The sequence below is a fragment of the Suncus etruscus genome, chromosome 15 (assembly GCF_024139225.1).
Source record: "Suncus etruscus isolate mSunEtr1 chromosome 15, mSunEtr1.pri.cur, whole genome shotgun sequence".
Taxonomy (NCBI): Eukaryota; Metazoa; Chordata; class Mammalia; order Eulipotyphla; family Soricidae; genus Suncus; species Suncus etruscus.
In genome coordinates, this window is record NC_064862.1 from 28,161,029 (window position 1) to 28,170,839 (window position 9,811).

The 9,811-nt window shown below is 53.1% G+C and overlaps 1 protein-coding gene across 1 annotated transcript; it reads left to right on the top strand.

Annotated features, from left to right (window-relative positions):
• The first annotated feature begins 2,436 nt into the window (after positions 1 to 2,436).
• On the top strand, positions 2,437 to 8,085 carry LOC126030649 (beta-crystallin B2-like). The gene is made up of 5 exons (XM_049788873.1): positions 2,437 to 2,490; positions 3,670 to 3,788; positions 4,112 to 4,244; positions 5,966 to 6,108; positions 7,917 to 8,085. Exons 1-5 carry the CDS (start codon positions 2,437 to 2,439, stop codon positions 8,083 to 8,085), a joined length of 618 nt encoding a protein of 205 aa, XP_049644830.1.
• The last annotated feature ends 1,726 nt before the right edge of the window (positions 8,086 to 9,811 follow it).

Sequence of the window (9,811 nt, forward strand, 5' to 3'; positions counted from 1 at the left end):
GCAACTTGAGGAGGGACCAGAGTGACAGCACCATGGTCAGGCATTTGCCTTGCACGCGGCCAACACAGGACGGACCCTGGTTCGATTCCAAGCATCCCATATGGTCCTCTGAGCCTGCCAGGGGTGATTTCTGAACACAGAGCCAGGAGTAATCCCAAAGTGTCGCTGGGTGGAGCCCCAAAACAAAACAAATAAAAAAGCACCTTGAGGGAAGTTAAAATTTCTGATTTCTTTCTGGAATGTTCAGACCGGGTCCCACATTCCCGTTGGCCCTTTGCTAAGTGGCTTCATTTCCCTACAGTCCGTCTTGGCCCCTTGCGTATGTCCTGGTTTCCAAATGGCTTTTCCTTCACTTTTCCTGCACTAATTGGGGTCCTAGAGGACTTTCCCTTCATGGCCATCAGGGGCAGGACAGGCCTAGGCCTTACTGATTGAGGTGGAACCCGGGGGAGCCAGAGGTGAGTTCAGTTGAGGGCTGATACCTGCTGTCAGCGCATCTCTGCACTGCCAGGGCTGGTTGGAGGCCACTTCTGCCTGAGTGGTTCCCTGGATGCCAAGCTAAGGAAGCGTGCAGACTAAATTGCTGGCTGGCAGACCCGGGACCAGACCTTTGGGTTTTTTTTCTGGGGCTGCTAAAATTTGCTTCCGCCTGCTGTTTCCCCCAGAGCTTGGTTAAACCCGCCAGTGAACCCCACATGCCCAGGTTCTGGCAGCCAGATAGCTGATGCTTGCAAAATGGGCCTGTCCCAGTGCAGCCTCTGGGCTCAGCAGAATGTGGACGCTTAATTCCATTGTTGTGCAGAGGCGCAATGTCTGGGATCATTTGCTGAGCTAGGTGCCGGCATGCTAATCCCGCATTCTCCTGATTTGCACAGGGGCTGGCCCTCTCCCCACTTGGCACCAGTGGTCCCAGAGAAGGAATAAATGCCACCCTCCACCCTTCGGGCATCACTGGCACTCTCGAGGCTGGTGTCACTGGTGAGTCTCCCTTTCTTCCTGGCTTTGCCTTTCCTTTCCTCTGAGACCTTTCTGACAAGGCGATTGTGGGCGACGGCATCAGTGTTCCACACCTCCGTTTTCCTTGGTGTTAACTGGGGAGAGAGCTGGTGAGACCTTCATGATGGAGTTTAGAGATGAAGGAGGTGAGCAGTGCCCACAGTGCTTACCTGTGAGCACCGAGTGGGCATGTGGGCATTGCTCTTGAGTTTTACTAAACAGATGGTAGCTTCCTGGTGGCACCAGGGTGGGGTAGGGTGGGGGGAATCGAGATCATTCTAGAAGGACCAGCAACCAGGAGGAGGTGGGTCAGCTTTCTCGGGATGGACAAAGCTTCTTTCATGCCTGGTTGTATATACGCTGGGGCAGCCTGGGGCCAGCTCTGGCTTCCTGGGGGCTGCAAGCACACATGAGTTCAAAGGCTTTGAAGCTGTGGAAATCCCCCTCATCAGGCCTTCAGCGCTGGGAATATTCCAGAACTGCTGCCAAGTACTGATGGTGCAAATCCCTGGTAGTTGAATGGTTACCTCTGGCCCATAGACATCCCTCGGGCTTGTGCTGGTGCCAGCTGACAGAACAGGAAACTGAGGCAGAGAGAGCATGCTGGTTAGTGTTAGAACCAGCTCCTGACCAAGTAGCCACTGGCTCAGCCTCCCTCAAGCCAGGAAGGGAAACCCACACCCTAGCTGCTAGGGGACCCACGGAACTGCTTTCTTGAGAGAAGAGTGGGTCAGCCTTCCAAGCCACTTCCCAACCTCTGCCTTCTGAGACCTACGTTAGCCTAGTCTCCTGAGTGGGTGCTGACTGTCTTCTCTGGGGGAGGAGACAAATTCCTCACCCATGGCTGGGAAGGGAGAAGAGCTGGATCTTTTTCTAGACTTTTCTGACTTCTCAGAAACTCCCTAGCTGCCCTCCCACGCCTCGTCCATCCATCTCCCAACCTGACTTTCTGTACTGTGATTCCCAGGGCAGATGGCACAAGTGGAGGCTGGCATAAGAGGGATGCAACCTGGGTGGTGACACATTCCTGGTTGTTGGATGCCTCAGGGAAGCAGTGAGGGGTACACGGGAACAGGGGACTTGGAGAGGGCTGACCCCGGAGCCCCACAGGCCAGTGAGCACTGCTGTCTTTGCTCCAGTTTTTCTTCCACCAGGAGGCTGTGTGTAAAGCCCATATCCCCCGGGCTATCTGGATCTGAGGGAGAGAGATCCCCATGGACCTCTCCCCTTAAGCTGTGTCATGTCCCCGCCTTTTCATGAGCCTCCTTGCCCTGTGGAGCTAAGCTGGACACAAAGAAATGAAATTTAGGCCTCTCCTTGCTGAGCTCCCAGCTCTAAGACACCCTGAAACTGGGAGATGAAAGTCAATAGATGCCTAAAGAGAAGACCCAGCACCCCAACCTCACTGCTGTCTCGTGTTTTCTTGCAGAGCCTTCAACCATGGCCTCTGATCACCAGAACCCTGCAGGCAAGGGGCATCCTCTCAGCCCCAAGGTGGGTCCTCTCTGTGTGCTCTGGGGTTGGTCTCTACCCATCCTGGGGTGCCCTTGTCAGATCTCAGGCTTCAATTTCCCCACAGCCCCCTAGTAGGCTCTGGCCCATGACCTGCAGGTCTGGAATCTTGGTGACAGCTTCCAGCCTTTGAAACTTGAATTTCCTGCCTACACCTTCCCCACAAATTCAAGGGCCTTGGTGCTCCCTATGTCTGGGGTGGGTTCCATGAGGGCCTTCTGGATGGGAGGTGAAGGTCATTCTCAACTTCTCTCTGGCCACATGACCTGTGCGTGTCCTCTCTGAGCCTCACTTTTTTCCATTTTGAGCGGGGAGAGTCAAAGGAAGGGCCAGCAGGTGAGGGTCAGGGTGAGGAAGCCTCAATTTCCAGGCTGATCCAAATGTACTCACCACATCATCTCCTTCCAGACTTAACTGCCTGGCAGAAGCACTGGGCACCTGCAATCTGCTGCCAATCTTGACCGCTGCAGGGGGCCCTGGGCTTGGACCCAGCCTGGATGGGCCCTTGGATCTCTCATGAGGGACTCCCCAGCCGGGATGCTAAAGCTGATGGAGGGGACCCCCTGGTCCTGTCTCTAGAGGGCTTGTTTGCAAGAGGGCAAACAATTAATCCAGGAAGTAGATCTGTGACTTGGAGAGCTGCGAAGCAGGAACCATCAGATAAGAGATCAGGGAGCTCAGGGGACAAGGCTCTGCTAGATTCTGGGCACACGCTGCTTGCCACAGAGCCTCATTTATCAAGATCCTGGTGCCTGCAGAGATGGCAAAGTCCTGATCTCAGGAGACAGACACCATGGGCCGGGCTGGGCCGTGAATGCCCATTCCAGCGCCCGCTTCCTACTTCTTTGGGACCTGGCTCTGGCTCTGGCTCGGGACGTGCAGCCAGAGCCTCCTTTGCTGCTGTGACCCTCACACCAGAGCAAACACTGTGAAACTCACCGCATCCCCTGCTCTCAGGCCTCACATCCCGAGGAACTGGGTTCTGTCTTTAGTTTCCACTTTACAAAAGGGGAAACTGAGGCTCGTGGAGGTGAAACACGGCTCTTGCTGGTTCACGAATGGGCTGGACTGTGGGTGGGTGGACCCTGCCAGCCTCCCTGAGGCAATCTAAGACTCCCTGCACTCGCACCACCATGACGGGGCCCCTGCTCCCCTTTGCAGATCATCATCTTTGAACAGGAGAATTTCCAGGGCCGCTCGCAGGAGTTCAGCGGGCCCTGCCCCAGCCTGAAGGAGACAGGCGTGGAGAAGGCAGGATCCATCCTAGTGCAGGCCGGCCCGTGAGTGGGGAGGGAGTCTCATTCCTGGACTTTCTGTATGTGTGTGGGGAGAGAGTGAGAAAGGGAAGTGAGTGAATCTAGGAGTGCTTATGAATGTGTATGAATCTGTTCAGTTGTGTACATATGTGTGTGTGAAGTGTGAGTGGGTTTGTGAGTCTGTACTCTCAGTATGTGGATGAACATGGCAAGGGTGAATGGGGGCAGCTAGTAGCTCAGCCCCCCCCCCCCAAGGAGGCTGTATTGAATCTGTCCCCCGCCCTGTCCACATGCCCTCCCCCCCATCTCTGCTCACCGTACTCTCCCTCCCTCCCTCTCCACTGCAGCTGGGTAGGCTATGAACAAGCCAACTGCAAGGGGGAGCACTTCGTGCTAGAGAAGGGCGAGTTCCCGCGCTGGGACGCCTGGACCAGCAGCCGGAGGACCGACTCCCTCAGCTCCCTGAGGCCCGTCAAAATGGTGAGCCCCTTGCCGGCCCCCCCCCCCCCCCCCAGGTCTAGCCGGGAAACTACCCTGACTCTGTTGTGCCCCTTCCCTTGGCAGGGCCTTCCTGCCTGTGTCTTGTTTCTCTGAGTCTGTTTCCTCTCTTTGTAAAATGGGGTTATTGCTACCTGGGACATAACTTGAGAGCAACCCACTGGGGGGCCAGTCACAAAACTGCGAAAGGCTCCAGGCACAGGGCGCTGTGGACTTGGTTATCAGCGTGGATGGGTTTCCTGCCTTGAGCTAAAGCTCAAAGAACCTCAGCTGAGGTCAACACAGAGAATCTCTGAGAGTGAGCTAGAGACAGTCCCGCTTAGGGCACTTGCTTAACATGTGTGAGGCCCTGGGTTCGATGCTAAGGCATGGGAGAAGGGAAAAGGGGAGAGAAGGAGGAAGAGATAAAGGGGGGGCAATGAAGGAGGGAGAAGGGGGGAGGAGAGAGGAAGAAGTGAAGGAGGGAGAAAGGAAGAAGACAGTTCTGGCCTCTGAGCCCTGTTCACAGCTTTTCAGTACCTCTCAGATCTTGAGTCTTGAACTTGTGGACTGTAGAGCCAACAATAGGCAGTTAATCTCAGTGGATCAGAACCAACAATACTCAGTTCATCCCCCCAAATCTTCCAGTCCCAACTAGCTGTCTCCCAAGCCCAGTAGATCAGAGAACCCTGAACTTAGCATTAAGCACACCTGAATTCCTCTGCTGCCTCTGACATTTATAGCTGTGTGTCCTTGAACAAGTATCTTTTCCTTTCTGTGCCTCGTTTTCTCTTATGCCAAAATGCTTCCAGTATTCACGGAGATGGGGAGGAGATGACTCGGAAAACTGGCTCAAGAACAGGATAGTAAAAGATGGGAGATGAAAGAAAGTCAAAATCCTGCAAGCACTGATCAGAAGCACTCACATATATGTGTACATGTGTCGACCATGGCAGCTACTCACTTTGTAATGATTATTATTTTGATTTTACCATACCCAGTGTCAGATCTTACTCCTAGCTCTGTGCTCAGGAACCACTGCTGCTAGTGCTCTGGGGACCATATGGGATGCCAGAGATCAAACTTGGGTCAAACATGTGTAAGGCCACCTGTTGTCCTTTTTTTTTTTTTTTTTTTTTTTTTTACTATTTTTGGTGTACTATTTTGTACTATATGTGGACCTGTAATATTCTGTCCCTCTACTGTTTACTTTTAAAAGGGAGAGGGGGCCTGTAGGTTGTTTGCCTTGCACATGGCTGACCTGGGATGGGCCCTGATTCGATCATCGGCATCCCATATGGTCCCTGCGCCTGCCAGGTGTGATTTCTGAGCGAATAGCCAGGAGTAACCCCTGAGCGCCACTGGGTGTGGCCCAAAAACCAAAAAAAAGGGGGGAGGAAAACTGAGGTCATGAAAAGCAAGATGACATCACTGAATCAAATGCACCTCAGAGCATTGCTTTTGGTCCTTGTAAATATCTAGCATGTCTTTGGGTCAGAGTGTTAGCCCAGAAGGCAGTCTGCTTGCTTGCCTGGCATGAGACCGACCTGGATTCCTGAGCACAGCACCAGGAGTGAGCGCTGGGCACTGTTGGGTGTTGCCCCTCCCCCAAAGGGAAAGAACCAACAGGTGCTAAGCATTAGAGGGAGGGTTCAGATTCAGGAGCTAAGGAACCAGCCAACCCTGCCCTTCGTCCTCTGCCCACACCCATTCCGTGCCAGCAGGATAGCCAAGAGCACAAGATCATCCTCTATGAGAACCCCAACTTCACGGGGAAGAAGATGGAGGTGCTGGGTGACGATGTGCCCAGTCTCCACGCCCACGGCTTCCAGGAGAAGGTGTCGTCAGTGCGGGTGCTTGGTGGGACGTGAGTACAGCCCAGACAGCATACTGAGCACTGAGCCCTGAGTTCTGCACCTGTGCCCAGAGGCCTTCCAAATCCTTGCTTCTCTTTGGGCCTGGGTGAGCGTGAGGATCACCTTCCAGGCGAGGGTTTAGTGCCCTGGAGGGAGTCAAAGTTGTCTGAGGGGCAACAGTCCCAGCTGCTTATTGTTTATTTGTTTTGGGTTTGGTGGCCACACTTGGCAGTGCTCTGGGAAACATATGAGATGTCAGAGATAGAACTTGGGTCTGCCGGGTATAAGGCAAATGTCTTTCCACTGTCAGACCCATCCCATCCCAGCAGTTTGGATGTGAGAGAGCTTGACCTTCAGTTCGGCTGCACAGACCAGGGTTGCCAAGAAGGAGTGGGATGGGTGCAACCACCCTGACGAGGCTGAGGGCAGGGAGGATCACGTTGGCCTTTGACCCCCACCTTGACTCGAGTACTTTGCTAACACAGGGAGACCTTGCTTCCCAGGACCAATTAGCTGCCTTTGGCACATTCCCTCCCTGTGGCCATCCACTCTGGGGAATTTCTTTTTGCAAAATCTGGAGCCTGACAAAAGCAATAGGACAGTGGGGAAGGCGCTTGCTTTGCACGTGGCTGACAGTTTAGTTCCTGGCATCCCTTACGGTCCCCCAAACCCCATCAGGTGTGATTCCCTGAGCAATGAGCCAAGAGGAAGCCCTGGGCAAAGCTAGGTGCCACCCCAAAACCAAGAAGAAAAACAGAAAAGTCTAAGGCTGTGTGTGTGTGTGTGTGTGTGTGTGTGTGTGTGTGTGTGTGTGTTGTGCACTTGGGTAGTGTCTCCACAGCAGGGTAGCACTTTACACCATCCTGTGAGGCCAATACAACACTCTAACGTACCATGGTTGGTCCCGGAACCCCTGAGCAATGTGGAGACCCAGGATAGATGCTGGCAACTGTCACACCCAGGACTCTGTGCTACCCAGAGAACCAGTTTATCAACTGTTATCAGCCAGTTATTCTGGCCCCAGGGAGGGTCATTTCTCAAGCTGCAAAGCACATGCAAGGTTGTGCATCCACAGGCCCCTGAGTTTCTTCACGCCCATTCTCCTTCCCTCATGGGTTCGACTAGAGCTGCCCAGATCAGGATCCTAACTGAGGCTCAGTGTGTGGGAGGGAGGAGCTGGGGTCCCTGGCAGGTAGGCCTTATGTGTGCTAGGAGAAGGGGAGTCTGAGGACTCTACAAATCGAGATTGGCTGGAGCTCAGAAATGGGGGCAGCACAGAGGTGTCCCCTGGGGCTGGCCAGCCTGGTCCTCGTTGGCCAGAACTGGGCGGTGTTTGGAGCAGAGAAAACAGACTTTATCTTGGGCTCCAAAGACTGAGAGAGAGAGACCCCAATAGCTGCATGTGTCCACCACTACCTGCAGGTGTGGTGAGGTTAGGAAAACAGGGCTGAACCTTGTTTTTAGCATGGACATGCGTGAGGACAGGTGTGAGAACAGGTGTGTGGACAGGTGCAGGTGTAGAAAGGCGGGAAAACACAGGTGTGGGGGATGCAGGATTGGCCCAGAGCTCCTGAGCCTCTGAGAAGTCTTGCAGCTAGAATGAGCATTGGGGTAGGAGAGGACAAAAGCCAATTTTAGTGCTAATTTGAGTGATCAAATGATCGCCCCTTCTCGGGCCTAGCCCCTTTTTTTAAGGTCCTAAGTAGAGGTGGTAAGGGGATAGAGCTCTGGCTTATCATCCTGGAAGTGTGGCATGGCCAGCCCCCTGTTTCTAGCCATTTCTCCTGTGTCTCCCCACCCTCCATCTCTGGCCCTGCAGGTGGGTCGGTTACCAGTACCCCGGCTACCGAGGGCAGCAGTTCCTGTTGGAGAAGGGGGACTACAAGGACAGCACTGACTTTGGGGCTCCTCACCCCCAGGTGCAGTCAGTGCGCCGCATCCGGGACATGCAATGGAACCCACGAGGCACCTTCCACCCCTCCAACTAGTGCCCCCATTTCCCTCTCCCTGGGAGCACTGTTGCCCAAGATCCTGCCCCCAAAATGCCCAGAGAGTGAATAAAGAGAGTGACTTGCAACTTGCCTGCTTTTATTGAGGGGGGAAGGGGAGAAATGAGTTTTTCACTTTCTTTTTTCTTCTGTTTGTTGTTTTGTTTGTTTGCTGTGCCCAAGGCTTACCTACTCCTGGCTCTGTGCTCAAGGATCACTCCCAGTCGGCTCAGGGGACCATCTGGGCTGCCATGTCAGCTGCTTGCAAGGGAAGTGCCCTCTCCATTGTACAACCTCTCCAGCCACTTACTGTTATTTTTTCAGGCTTATGACCCCCTGTACTCCTGCACTGGCTGAATCGATGACCTCCTGGCTCCTTGTTTATACATAGGGACTTGGGGGACTAGGAATTGAACCCACAACTTCTATGTGCAAAGCACAAGCTCCAGCCTACTGAGATATCATTCTGGACTCCCTGACTTACTCCAGGATGTGCAATGCGTGTCTCAGCTCTTCCAAATCCTCCTCACCATTCTCACATTTCTATGCTCCCACTTTGAGTCTGGAGGGGCTTGGAGGAGCCACTAGAGAAGTTTTTAGCCCTGTGCTCCCCGCCCGAGAGAGGGGCTTTATGAACTAAGTCCTTGCTAGTGTGATCCCTGGTCCCTGCACTCATCCACCCAGTCCCATTGCTTACTACAGTAATAACTGAGGGGTCCCCATCCCACAGGCCTGGGGTCATGCAACTCTATAGCCTGGGTCTTTAACAGGAATAACTGGCAAGTGGTTGAAGCTGAGTCTCAGAGGGTCGATGTTTCAGCATGGAATGTGGGGAAACCAGTGTCCATCCTGTCATGTCAGTGGGGGTGAAAAGAGGTCACCCAGGCAACTTCCATACAATTGTCCACCATTTGCTTCTTGTCTGCAGAGCAAACTAGGCCCCCTAATTTGCAGCTGCTCCTTGTTTTGTCATTTTGGGGGGAAGTGCTCAGGGCTTACTCCTGGCTCTGCACTCAGAGATCATTCCTGCTGGTGCTCAGGGAGGATCACATGTGGGGCTAGAATTGACCTGGAGTCACCACATACAAGGCAAGAATCCTACTCCTGTACTATCTCTCACCCCAAATTGCAGCAATGTTTCATTTTGTTCTTGGTGTTTTCGCTGGAACAATTAACATATTTTTTTCAAGGGCCACACCTGGCTGTGTTCATGGCTTATTCTTGGCTCTGGGCTCAGGAAACACTTCTGACTTGTGATGATGCTTGAGGAATCGCACAGGATGCTGCGGATCAAATCCAGATGGACTGCATGCAAGGCAGTGTCTTCCTGCTGGTGCCCTATGCATTGTTACCCCCACCTTTCATTTTCTTTTTGCTCTATTATTTATTTATTTCCTTTAGGAAGTACATGCTTGCTCAACTAAGTGGAAGTTAGTTCCACTTTCTCTGGTGTGGAAAAAAGTAGGGACAGACAAGTCAGAGACATGTCCGAGGAAGAACAAGGGCTTTCTACCATTTTCCACACTAAGCAAGCTTTTGTGCTTTCACTTATAAGTGGGGGTACAGGGATAGAACACCCCACCTGCATGCCAAACACAGTCTCATCTTGCTGAGCTGTTTATTTATTTATTAATTTATTTTTGGCTTTTGGGTCATACCAGGCAGCGCTCAGGGATTGCTCCGGGCTTTCTGCTCAGAATTTGCTCCTTGCAGATTCGGGGGACCA